This window comes from Pyxicephalus adspersus, chromosome 9, assembly GCF_032062135.1.
Source record: "Pyxicephalus adspersus chromosome 9, UCB_Pads_2.0, whole genome shotgun sequence".
NCBI classification, from domain to species: domain Eukaryota; kingdom Metazoa; phylum Chordata; class Amphibia; order Anura; family Pyxicephalidae; genus Pyxicephalus; species Pyxicephalus adspersus.
This window is the reverse complement of record NC_092866.1, coordinates 45,121,090-45,134,536: the sequence shown is the minus strand read 5'-3', so window position 1 is coordinate 45,134,536 and position 13,447 is coordinate 45,121,090. Positions and strand designations below refer to the sequence as shown.

Here is a 13,447-nt window from a genome sequence, read left to right as displayed (position 1 = left end):
TGTAGCCCCCACCCCAGCAAAGACTGGACAAGGACCTCATCCTCAGAAGGAACCATATTTGCTCCAAGGACTTCCATGACAACAGCAATCCTCTTTGGCCACTGGATAGCCACTGATGATAAAAAACATATGCACACCACTGCACAGAAAGCCAAGCTGTACACTACACAAACCATGTAGAGCTTAAACAAAAAGCCACCTGGAGCCATTTTTTTTTTTGTACATATGGCACTACCTCCTGGTGACTTTTAGTTTTCTGCATTTAGGTCCGCTTTACTACAAATAGACTAGACCAGAAGCCCTATAGGGTGCCTTACTGGGTAATAAAGTGCCAGCTACTGACAACATTCACATTAAACTTATTTTTTTTTAATTTAGTGTTTTCATATTTAAAACCATTGGCACTGAAGGGAATGCTTGATGTCATCAAGCATATCTAGGTATTATGTGTAACCAATTAATAAGCAATTACTGCAGCACAGTGGCTCAGAGGTTTAGTTCTCTGTGTCTGTGTGGGTTTCCTCCCACATTCCAAAAATATGCAGTTAAGTTAATTGGCTGGCCCCCAAATCTGCCGTAGACTGTGTTAATGACACATGATTATGGTAGGGACATTAGATTGTGAGATGAAATGACTACAGACTTTGTAATATGTTGGCGCTATATAAATAACGGATAATAAATAATAATAAATAAGCACAGTATTTGCCATAAATTTAGAAAGTTCCCCCAAGTTAGCCTAGGCTGGTGCTACACCCATGCATTGTAGTAATTTAGGCAGACACCTGAACACATAGTATACATGTAAAAATGCAGTGATATGTATTAGAAAAATGATCTATTGTGGTACCCTATTTATTTTGAATTTATTTAATAATATGTAATACAACTCAAGTAGTAAAAAGGAGTAAAAAAGGGGGCGAACAGCAATCATTCCAGGTAAAAAGCTGGGGGCAGTGCTTTCTGACATCTTAAACATACAAGCTGCTCATTATGGTGCCATATTGGCTTCAGAAGAATAAAAATAGAAATGTTTATCTGCATGCTTGTGGTGGCCTAGCCAATATAAAACACAAAGTTCAGAATGTCAGCAAGACACTTGCAAATGAACAAATATTTCTAAATAAGGTCACTAGCACAATAAAAAATAACTTGCCCATAACAAGCAGTTGTTAGATTTTAGCTGCCAGTTTTTATTGCAATCCCCAAACGGTAACAAACTGTCTGAATGTGATTACAGAGCTTATTCTTCCTTAGATATTTGGCAAAACAACGGTAAACGCAACATAACACATTAACACGCATACTACTCTTATCAGAAAAACAGTTCACATTCCAATCTCTTCTAAGTTTGCAGTCACTTATTTGCCTTTCTTAAACTTCCCTGGGGTGCCTGTAGTTTTTGCCTTCTTTTTGGCTGAGCCTTTAACATCCATCTCTTTCCTTTTAGTAGAGCTGATGGACCCAGTCACCTTGAAGAAGTCATCTAGCCGGCCTTGAGTACTACCATGACGGTTCTTTGTCAGCTTCTTGGCACCATTACGGATGCGGTCCTCATTGAACTGCTTTTCTCCGCACATAAAGGCTACCAGGCCCTCCTCATCCGGGTCCTGCCACTTTAGCTCTATACCATTTATGTCAACCACCTCAGGCTCCAAGAATAGCTGACGAGCTTCCTTGTACAACCAATTTTCAGGAATTGGGTACTTCTTCAGGTCAATGTTATCCAAGACCTCTTCAATGCTCCTGTGTTGTTTGATCAGTTCTATTGCTCTCTTTGGGCCAATGCCTCGGATGGTCTCACAGTAATCACAACCTAACAATATACAGAGGTCTATGAACTGCTCTTGTGTGAGACCGATATCTTGTAGAGCACGAGTGAGGTGAAATTCCTGGATAGGTAATTTTTTGGCCTCACTTGCCGTAAGATGACGAAGCAACAGGGGAGTACCAAAGGTCAATGCGTCCATATCCTCAGTTGCAGCTGCATACACCTTTCCAGCTTTTACCAAAGCAGCACACGTAGCCTCTGCTTCACATGGTGCATCCACATATGGGACACCCATTAGGGATAACAATTTCTTACACTCCTCATTATGCTGTTTTGTGACTTTCACAAGTCTCTTATTGAACTTTTCAATGTTCTCTACCTCTCCTGCTTCTTGGGCAGCTTCAAGTTGCTTCTCCGCCTCCGCCCTTCTTTCAGTACGCTTAGCCAACTCGCCTGACTTTAGCTGAGGGGGCTTCCCATCAAACACATACACCGGCTTGATGCCATTCTCTATCATGCGAATTGTACGATAGAACATGCCCATAAGGTGACTGGTGGTTTCACCTTCCTCATTTTGAAGAACGTTCCCATCCTGACGCACAGCAATAAGGAACTGGTAAATGCACATAGAGGCATCAACGGCCACTTTACGCCCAAAGTAACTTTTAATATCATTTTCTTTTATGGCTCCACGGGCCACGTCAGCAATCAGTTTGGTAAGGCCTTGAATTCCCATTATACAGCCTGAAGCAAGTTAGGAGGAATAAAACTGAGCAGAAAGGAATCGTCTGAACGATGACTCTAAAAAAAAAAAAAAAAATGAAAAAGACATCTGTGAGATTACTGTGGCCAAAGATACAAATCTAACTAATATGAATACACAATAACAGTTCTGGGGACTTAAGATAGTACACACGTGCAATAATTGTTGCAAAATAGATTCTTGTTCGATATCAGCCGAGCCTTAAAGCAGAACTAAAGTTGCACTTTCCCTGCACGTGCTAGGAATGAATGAACGCCCACATGCCTGCATGAAAGTTATGTCATCCTGGCCTGACCAATCAGGATGGCCAAAGATAGTCTATAGAAAAAGATGGTGGTGCCCTGCGAGGGAACAGGGTATAGCGGGTTTAGTTCTGCTATATATTTCTAAACAAGATAAGATTACTCCATTCCATCAAATCAAAGCAGTAACACCACTGAACAATGTTTTTAAAAGCCCAACTCCAAGCAAATGTATTTTTAAATCAAATATAGCTAACTGTAGCTAAAATGAAAATAAAGCACAGGCTGGAATACTCACCTTCAGTCTGATGTTCACGCCACAGTAACCCCATAATATCTTCAGTGTTCTAGGTTGAATGATGCCCAGTGCCACTCAACTCAGAATCCTGAGGACATAATACAAATGCAGGGTATTAGGGGACTGCCCCTGCAGGGGACAATTGTGGTATAGGGATGCTGATAACTGTCCGATTTCATCTCTGACTGCTATGGGTGACAGCATCTTCTCTGCAGCTCTTTGCCACACCACTTAAAGCAGAGCTAAAGTTCCACTTTAACAAATGCTTGATCAGGCAGTTCATTACTGCAGAAATAGGCAGGCAATTTCCTTTCTGCTATAATCTGTCTTACTTGCCTGATTGCCTGGGGATTCCAACAACAACACTGAGCTACCCATGTGCAGCATCAGCTTTAGTTTCCAAGGAAACCAGGCTTCCCTTGCGTATGCTAGGAAGAAATAAATTACGTCATCCCAGCATGGCCAATGATTGTCTCTAGGAAGAAAAAAAAAAATCTTTTCTTTTGATAGAACGTACACAGCTGGTACAAACAAAAGTATAATTGTGCTTTAAATAGTGCAGCATTCAGACACTCGGTTTGTCTTTGGCAAAAGTCAAATTTTTTTAATAGGGTTGTGAATGGATTTATTTTGGTGAAATTTGTCTTTTTCCAAAGAAGATACACCGATGCTGCCAACATTGTCAATGTAGCCTGACCATCATCTAATATCTGTGAAATGGACAGGAAAAATTATAGAGGAAAGGTTTTATTGAAAAATGAATTGTCAAAAAAAGTTTCTACTTTAAAGAGCAACTTTAACACATGGCCTGAAATTGGGTGAACAGAGAAAGGTTTTTCAGTGAAGACCAGACATATTACGGGCTCAATTCAAAAAGCCTTAACACATGCCTAAGGATTGGTAAAATTTTTTTTAGATATCATGAAACTTTGTTATTTTCAAGGTGGCGGTTTGCATGACTTGCAGAAAAAAATCTTGCTAAACACAGCTGAGATTGTGGCTGATGTTAAGGACCGAGCTGATCAGCAAGCTCTTGTAACTCTTTAATGACCAAGACAAACCCTGCAGTTGTTTCTTTTTGCATATTAAAGCACAGCTTGCTCCAGAAGTTATTGAATGTCTAGGCTCCATAAAGTTTTTCTTCTTTGCTTTGTTTGTGATTAGCTCACAGTGAGGATTTTTTACAGTAACTGACTCCATGCTGCCTAATAATATGTTGAGACAAACATCTGTCCTAATTACATTTATTAAAATAATCTACCTGTTAAGACTTACGTACAAATTCAACTTAAGAACAAACCTACTGTCCCTATTTCGTATGTAACCCAGGAACCACCTGTATTGTGACCCACCCTATCAGTAACCACCCAAACACAGCCGGTTGGTTACTGAAACGTGCCAGGTGGTGGGGAGAAATTAAGCTGAATGTCTCTTCTGCAACTGACTTTTCTCACCTTCCTGATGCAGACTTCTCTACTAGCTGTGCCCGTGTATAATTATTGCGCATGCCAAGATAACTCATTTATGCCATCACTGCCAATCAGGACGGCTGAAGCTCCCTACCCGAGGCGGAAAAAGTTTTTCTGTGATCTCTCCTGACAGTGCTCACACCATTGAATGATTATAGTTCACCTTTAAAGTGAAGTTCCACTTCAGCGATCAGGGAGATCCTTACTGCAGAAAATGACAGGTGATGCCAATAAGCACTCTAACCTGATTGAAACCATCAAAATTTGCTAAGCTGTGTATGAGCAGCTCAATGTGTTGCCATGGATACTAAATGAGATCAAGCGCTGGATTTTGACATCCCAGCCAATCAAAACAGCTAAAGATGGAACAAGGAAGAGAAGAATGGGGACAGGGGAATATCCCCAGGGTTCAGTTCTGCTATAAATAGGAACAAGACAATGTCCCCACTGTAATAAAACTTACTTACCAGCCCATTCATTCTTTTTACTTTGAATGCGCTGCTTAGCATATGATGGCAGGTATTATGGTGTCCCCGGGGCTGAATGAGCATGCGCTCAGCAATTTCAGACTCAGCCAATCAGGATGGTTGAAGGGCCGAAACCAGGAAGTAGACCGGGTAAGGACAGGTAAGTGTACTTATTTTTAAATTGCAGGTCATTTTTTTTGCTGAAGGGACATTGCTTGTCCTTCCTGCAATAATGAATATGCCTGATATCAATTTTGGGTTATTAATAAACAGGATTTATATACTGCCAACATATTATGGAGCGCTGTACATTAAAGCGTACCTAAACTCAGAATTTTCACTTTACATAAAAGGGTAGAGAACTCTTTTATGTTAAGTAAATTATCTGTGTGCTTGGGCTTTTTTTTTTTCTTTTTTTTTTACAACACCCTTTTATTAAAAAAAGCAGCACCGCCCCCTAATTCTCAATCGCTTAGGGGATCAAGAATGAATGGGAGCGCAGAGCCTCCTGGGATACCTACGTCATGCATCCTGGGAAGCTCTTGGGTGTTCTTTCTGCGCATGCCTGAGGTGCTCGTGCATGTGCAAAAGAAGCCCTTTCATCAAAGGGGGGGGGGGGGGGGGGGGGTGGTCAAGGGAGGTCATCTTGCGCATGCATAGTGAGATTGGCAAGATTTTTTTGTTCGGTGACGTAAGAAGAACCCAGAAGAAGAGGAGAGCCTGCCCGAAGATGGATACCGAGACGACGCGGCACCCGATGGAAGAGACCTCCGGACCGATTGACTGCACTGTGGGAATGAAGGTAAGTGAATTTTTTTTAGTTTAGTTCCTCTTTAAATACGGGTAGCAAATGACAGACAAATACAGACAGTGACACAGGAGGAGGAGAGGACCCTGCCCCGAAGAGCTTACAATCCAAGAGGAAGAGGAAGCAGCACACAATAGGATGAGAGATATGGAGTGGTGGGAAGTAGTGATGGTTTCAAAAGACAGAAGATGGGTAGGCAAGTTTGAAAAAAATAGGTTTTGAGCGCTCTTTTAAATGAGCAGAAAGTAGGAGCAAGCCGAATAGGACGAGGAAGACCATTCCAGAGAGTTGGTGCAGCTCCAGAGAAGTCTTGTATCCGTGTGATGAAGTTATGAGTGAGGAAGTCAGTAGTAGGTCATTGGAGGAGCGGAGAGAGAGGCTAGGGGGGTATTTTTCTATCAGGTCAGAAAGGTAAGTGGGACAATGACTGTGGAGGGATTTGAAGGCAAAACACAGGAGAGGACTCACTCAGTAGCCAGTGAATATGTTTAGTTCAGCTTTAGAAGAATTAGTTTGCACACATGAGGTGTCACCGCCTCGCACACAATACACACAGGGATCTTTTACATGAATATCTCTCATTATTTATCTTTAAACCAACACAATGTATACCTCAGAATGTCCTCTGCAAAAAAGAACACCATGGCTATAAATGCTACAAATACAGCTGATATTCTATCCCAGGGTTACAATTCTCCATTTTCCAGCAGACTTCCTCAGTCAGGTAGATTACACACTCGGCTGTAGTTGGTAAAGTATGCATATGCTATGGTGAATAATCAAATACAGCAACCCAAAGCTTAAGACGTTACGATATGTTGCTATGGGTTTCTGCACTGCTTTACCCAATCCACCTCCATAACGAGCGCTATACAAACTTCCACTACATGAACAATTCACCACACAACAAACCTCACTCACCTCGCGCCTCAGGATTTTCGCGCGCTCCCCTTTTTTCCCGCTAATCGCTCTTGCGGCACGATCGGACGCGACAAGAACACTGATTGGCTGACCTATGCAGAGTCGTTCCCCGATTGGCTGAGCACTGTGTTCCAGTACTGCGACATTCCGGAAACACCGCCATAATATGGTTGGAAAAATACAGTACTGGGAGTCGCGTTCTGATTGGACGAGGTTCGATGATTGGTAACTCTGTCACCTCGCCCCTTGCGCTCATGCGCAGAGCAAGGTTTAACTCCCAGGATTCATTGCAGTGACCTTTGACCCCGTTTTGATTGGGAGAGACGTGGCTGTACCGGGAGAGGTGTCACCGAGAACATGGTGAGGAGAGATGTCGGAGGGGAAACTGGGGCGCCTATATGGGGCCTATTGTACTCCGGGTGCAGGGCTGAGCTAATTTGTAACTGCATTACTTATATTACTGTATAGACAGCCCTGACTCTTCTTCTGTGATGGGGGAGGGGGGAGTTACACTGTGCAGCAGCAGGAAGTGTTTTGCAGGAATAAAGAATTAACTAAACCTGCAAGCCCATCCTGCCATGGCATAAAGCCTGCCGTGATAAGTATTCTGTCTGTCATCAATTTCCTCCTTAAAAAATGATGCCTAGCTGTGTCTGGCATTATTCAGTATTAGATTCTGGTTCCAGCTCTGTAACATTGAAGTATTTGCATTGCTATGACAGCCGGGGACCTGGCATTTTCTGAAGAATTGCAGCTTTCAAAATCATTTCGAGATCTTTATTACGGGGGTGGGGGTGTCCCTGAGGGGTGTCCCTGAGGGGGTTGCTGGTAAGGGGGACACCGGACTGATTGAACTGAAGTTACGTCATCCTAGACAGTGTAGGTGGCCGGAAATCGGCATCCTGGAAGAGAAGAAGATGGCGGTGCCCGCAATGGATCGGAGACAGGAGGGTGAATTGAACAAAATTGCAATCAGGCAGATTCTTTATTGCAGAAAAAGCGGGCTATGTCTTTTCTGTACTACAATAAACCATCCTGCCTGGTTTCAGTTTAATTACACTAACTCCAACATCTTCAGCCGGTCCTTTCATAGGTTTGTGTTTTCGGCCATCATGATTGGCCAGGCCGGAATGGCATAACTCCAGCCCCTATGTTCCTTCATTCCTAGCAGCCATATATGCTGGGCTCATAGGGAAAAATTTTTTTGAGGATGAGAAAGAAAGGCAGGCTTTTGTGAGACCGGATAAGCTATATAATAAAATTTCAACTTTATTAATATTCGAGTATCCTAAATGCTAGACAGAGATCTTCTATGCTAGTCCTAGCTCAACAGAGGGGTATTATTCTAGTATAAAAACAATATTGCGTAAACAAGTTCAGCAGTTTCAGTGAATGCAAGGGTGCGATATCCCTGCCCGACGCGTTTCGTTCTGTGGGCCTTCCTCAGGGGGGTTAGGCGATCATGAAACTTAGGAAGAGGGCAAATTGTGCCTGTCATTCCTCAAGTAGCTCAAAGGAATAAAAACAGTATTTCCTCTGGATCAGCTAGGATACAGGGTGCAATCGAAGGGGCTTAAAGATATCCGGTGTTGAGAAGGAAAAAAGTTGCTCAGATTATGCCAGTTTTGAGGGAAATTTGCTAGTAAGTGTTGGAACTGAGAGAAAATGTATCCATCACAGACCCATGGCTGCCAGCTGGGATCATACAGAGCTAGTTATACATGGGCAGCTCAAGATATGACGGGATCAAACACTGAGCTATACATGGGCAGCTCAAGATATGCTGTGATCATATACTGAACTATACATGGGCAGCTTAAGATATGCCGGAATCATACACTGAGCTATACATGGGCAGCTCAAGATATGCCGGGATCAAACACTGAGCTATACATGGGCAGCTTAAGATATGCCGGAATCATACACTAAGCTATACATGGGCAGCTTAAGATATGCTGGCATCATACACTAAGCTATACATGGGCAGCTCAACATATGCCGGAATCATACACTGAGCTATACATGGGCAGCTTAAGATATGCCGGAATCATACACTGAGCTATACATGGGCAGCTCAAGATATGCTGCAATCATACACTAAGCTATACATGGGCAGCTCAAGATATGCTGGCATCATACACTAAGCTATACATGGGCAGCTCAAGATATGCTGTTTATTTTATTGTAGAAGAGGCATAGCATGTCCATTCTGCAATAAAGAACTTGTCTGCTTGTAGTTTGGTATTTTGTAACTTTATTAAAAGTAATGAAGTAAAAAAGGTATTGCAGATATACTGCCAAAACTAAACCATTGGGACTATAAGGCTGCAGATCTTTCACAATCCTTTTCAATGACAAAGACTGAACAATGAATGAGCCAGTGCTGTACATACAGCACCGTTCTGCTCTATGGAGAGAGGAGGGGGGAGAACGATCGAGCGCACCCTCCCCCCTTCACTTATATTGCAGGATTTCTATACTATGTATACATGTGCACTGAGATACTGCAGCTTATTTAAATGACTACTACTGCACAAAAATAATTACATGCACTTCTTTTTGTTTGCAATTTACATGTACGGGACCCTGGCACAGTGCAGTGTCATGTGTTGGTATGTGATGCCCTATGGGTTGGCTGGCAAGGTACACTCAGGTGTGTTTCCAAATAAGATGCCAACAAATGTTGTGCAAAAACTTGTTACAAGCAATGCCATGCAGATGCAGAGGGGAAATCTCGTATACAGTTGTTAGGATTGCAAGATTTCTCTTTTTGTGTTCTGATACCTTTACCTACATTTACCAGGACAATTGGAGAGAATAAATCTAAAGGGATTACAGACAGCAATAAAACCCTGATAGCACTTTAGCAACCCTCACTACTGTATCTATATCTGAAAAAAATGTTATATTCCCTGCTGCTGGATCTGTTAGAATGATTTCCCCTTACAGCCCTGGAACAATTGACATCTGGATTCCACAATCCGCCTTCATCTCTGGTTCTGTGGGACAGAATGTCACTTATTGGTAGCTCTGACAGAAGGCTGATTCTGGATTAGGAGGTTTCCCTATCTGTGCTGTGACATGAGGAGAAATAAAGGAAGGGGCAAGACACCTAGATAGATAGAATATATTATTATTACACAGTACTTATATAGCGCCAACATATTACACAGTGCTGTACAAACTCCATAGCCATGTCCCTAACTGTCCTTCAAAGGGGTTCACAATCTAATGTCCCCACCATAGTGATATGTCATTATTAATAATGAATAATAAAAAAAAAATGTGGAATGTGGGAGGAAACCGGATTACCCGGAGAGAACCCACACAAACATGGGAAGAACCTGCAAACTCCATGCAGATACTGTCCTGGCTGAGATTGGAACCTGAGAAGCAGCGCTGCAAAGGCCATAGTGCTAGCCTCTGAGCCAATGGTGCTGCCCTACATGAACAAAATAAATAAAATTATTGCATGCATTAACAATTCTTTATGACTTTTGACTTTTATGACTAATAAATGCTTTCTTCGTTCTTGTCCGTGTCCCCATACGGTTTTTCCCTAATTTCCTGTTCTGATGGTAAATTTCCCACACCGACTATAACCCTTATTTACTCTGTCCAATACAGAATGAAACAAATTGGTTGCTTGGGGTTTATTTGTGAAGTGTTTTGTTTATTTCTGCTCTGTAATGTTCTTTAACCTGTCTTCTCATACTTTACCCGTTCTATTTTCAGGAGTTGGAAGCAATGAGCCGATATACAAGTCCGGTGAACCCGGCAGTGTTCCCGCACCTCACAGTTGTCCTCATGGCAATTGGAATGTTTTTCACAGCTTGGTTCTTTGTGTATCCTTTTAGTATACGGTTATCTATCAGGAGGGTGGGCTGTCTTCCGGTGTACACATAGGGCCTGATTTATTAAAGCTCTCCAAGGCTGGAGAGGATACACTTTCATCAGTGGAGCTGGGTGATCCAGCAAACCTGGAATAGATCTGGTCCTGGATTGAAAACATTTGCTAACAAATAGCAAATGTCTTTTAGGAAATCCATACCAGGTTTGCTGGATCACCAGGATTTCCTGAGTGGGGGAGGGTGGAAGAAAAAACGCTTTTACTAATTTCCTTTCCCCCACTGACTTTGTGTTTCTGTTCTGTTGCGAGCAGATCACCGGCATCCTGCATTGTGGAGGATGACATTGGTGCCTGAGACCGCAGTACAGTGCAGTAGCTGAAAGGAGTAGCCTGCGGAAGTTAGGGTGTTGGACTTTCATAAAATGCATATCACTCTAATTTTCTTGCTAAAACACTGAAAATGATGAAAATAGTTACAGCAGAAAACAATGGCTACTTGCCTTTATCAGTTGAGAAAACTTTGGCTGCATATATCTCATTGGCCACTAGGTGTCCCCAGCACTGCTCCAGGGGCAGACAATACATACACTTCATGTAGTAACCATGCCACCTGAAGTACTAGCTTAGAATAGGTACCCGGTAATGGGACAACAAATAATTGTGTTGTAGTATATTTCTATAGGGCTAGGGCTCCTATCAGATTTTATTTATTGTTTGTGTCCTCCAGATTCACCAGATTTATTTTTTCTTTTGATCATTGTCTCCTGAACATAAAGTGATGAATTTTCCAAAGCAGACCTTGTCTTTTTATTGGTCAAGTAGGGTCAAAATTGTGTCCCAATGAACAAAAAAAAAACAAAACACAAAAATGAAAAACATACCGGCTACAGTTACCTGTGCCATATTGCCTTATTATTCCCCCTCTTCTATGGTGAAGAAGAGTGTACGTGTTGCAATATTTTTATTGGTGATGGACTGTCTGGTATTTTGTCACACCACACAGTTGAATGATACCTTCATCTATATTTGAGTAGGAATGTATAATTCAAAGCTTGGTTTTCTCCTGTGTTTGTCTTCCTTAATGCATACATGTAGATATGAAGTGACATCTACAAAATACACTAGAGATGTGTACAAGGAGCTGCTCATCTCACTCGTAGCTTCGCTCTTCATGGGATTTGGGGTCATGTTTCTTCTTTTGTGGGTTGGGATCTACGTGTGACCACTGGGGTAAGATGAGTTGTTGTTGTTATTATTAATAATAATAAACAGTATTTATATAGCACCAACATACAGGTAGTCCCCGAGTTAAGGACATCCGACATACAGACAACTCCTAGATAGGAACAGGGCTGCCCTGCTCGCTTGTGTGCAGGATGGAGGCTTTATGGAGGGGGGGGGGGTTTGCATGACTTGCAGAAGAAATATTTTGCTAAAGTAAAACTGAGACTGAGCTCTTGTAACTCTTAAATGACCAAGACAAACTGCAGTTTTTTCTTTTTGCATATCAAAGCACAGCTTTCTTCAGAATTTATACATTAACTGACACTACGCTGCCTAATAATATGTTGAGACAAACAACTGTCCTAATTGCATTTAATAAAATAATGTACCTGTTCCGACTTACATACAAATTCAACTTAAGAACAAGCCTACAGTCCCTATCTCATATGTAACCCGGGGACTACCTGTATTAGGCAGCTCTGTACAGTTAAATAGGGGCTGCAAATGAGAGACAGAAACAAGAGTTAAAAAAATTATGCAACTATGCATTTAAATGGTTGACATTGCAAAGTTCTAATAGTAATGTACATGAGTCAGCTTCTCAAAAATCATTTGTCATCACTGTAATATCTTTATGTTGTTTCAGTTTAGAAAAATATTCGTTTTTTTTAATCTTTTCGGGGTCCATATGCAGTTTAGGTTTATATAGTGTAAGAAACCTGTCAGGTTTGTCATTAATGACTTGGTATTATAGTTTTAGGCTCCAGGGCTATCGTGCTCATCCATTCTTCATTAGTGATGCATTGGACTGGAGTATGCCTGTAGGTCAGGGGTCCTGGCACTGTTTGGCGGTAGTAATAACAATGGCAACTACTCTATTTCTGTCAAGAGAGGTTCTTTTTCAAAAGCATACCTGTACCTAAATGACATTTTTACCTCCACCTTCCATTCTGACACAGAATACTAATAAATGCAGTGAATATACATCCTTGTATAGTACAGACTACTACTTAGTAGGTTATAAAATGAAATGCAAGTGGCCACATTTTCTAGGCAGTGAGGACCTGGGTTCAAACCGGTTAGTAGCTCTGTCTGAAAGCTGATCCCCCAATAACTGGGAATACATGCACTGCGCACTGGTATTTGGCTGCATAGCTGGCACCAATCTAGCTTAACAGAGGATGCTCTAAGAAAGTAAGCAAAAAAGTAATTTAAAGTAATCCGTTTCAGTACTTTTAAAGGGTAAGTGTAGACTAAATGCCAATTTTTTTAAGAGATTGCTGAATATCACTTAGCTGGTACAATGGTGGCATCTTCTGATGCGTCTTTTACAAAAGGCAGCATGTGTACTGGAAGAAGGGGGTCCAGGATCTGTATGCAGCTTGCCGAAATATATATGGTGTCTTTCTGATACCAAGCTCAACAAAAACATCAGAGGGTGTCGGCACTGCCACTCCTTTGCTCCTGTTTTCCTACATTTCTAAATTTTACAATCTATATTTGAAATCTGTCAGTCTGTTCACTCTCTTTTGTTCTGCAATATTTTTTTTAATCCACATTTCAGTTACACATGGCTTTAAAACAGCTCTAATAATTGTATTATGTATTTAACTTTAGCTGTTTGCCTGGAGCTC

General features: G+C 41.6%; 2 protein-coding genes across 2 annotated transcripts in view; one reads left to right on the top strand and one right to left on the bottom strand.

Moving 5' to 3' along the window:
- Positions 1-1,169: 1,169 nt before the first annotated feature.
- On the bottom strand, positions 1,170-6,896 carry FEN1 (flap structure-specific endonuclease 1). The gene is made up of 2 exons (XM_072421772.1): positions 6,740-6,896; positions 1,170-2,572 (listed from the first exon to the last, which is right to left on the bottom strand). Exon 2 carries the CDS (start codon positions 2,505-2,507, stop codon positions 1,362-1,364), a length of 1,146 nt encoding a protein of 381 aa, XP_072277873.1. The 5' UTR covers positions 2,508-2,572; positions 6,740-6,896; the 3' UTR covers positions 1,170-1,361.
- A 53-nt stretch (positions 6,897-6,949) lies between these two features.
- Positions 6,950-13,447, top strand: part of TMEM258 (transmembrane protein 258) — an 8,442-nt gene continuing 1,944 nt past the window's right edge. The window contains exons 1-3 of the mRNA XM_072421774.1: positions 6,950-7,099; positions 10,475-10,584; positions 11,685-11,819. Of these exons, the coding sequence (XP_072277875.1) occupies positions 7,097-7,099; positions 10,475-10,584; positions 11,685-11,811 (240 nt within the window). The 5' untranslated portion in view covers positions 6,950-7,096 and the 3' untranslated portion in view covers positions 11,812-11,819. The remainder of the gene's footprint in view (positions 7,100-10,474; positions 10,585-11,684; positions 11,820-13,447) is intronic.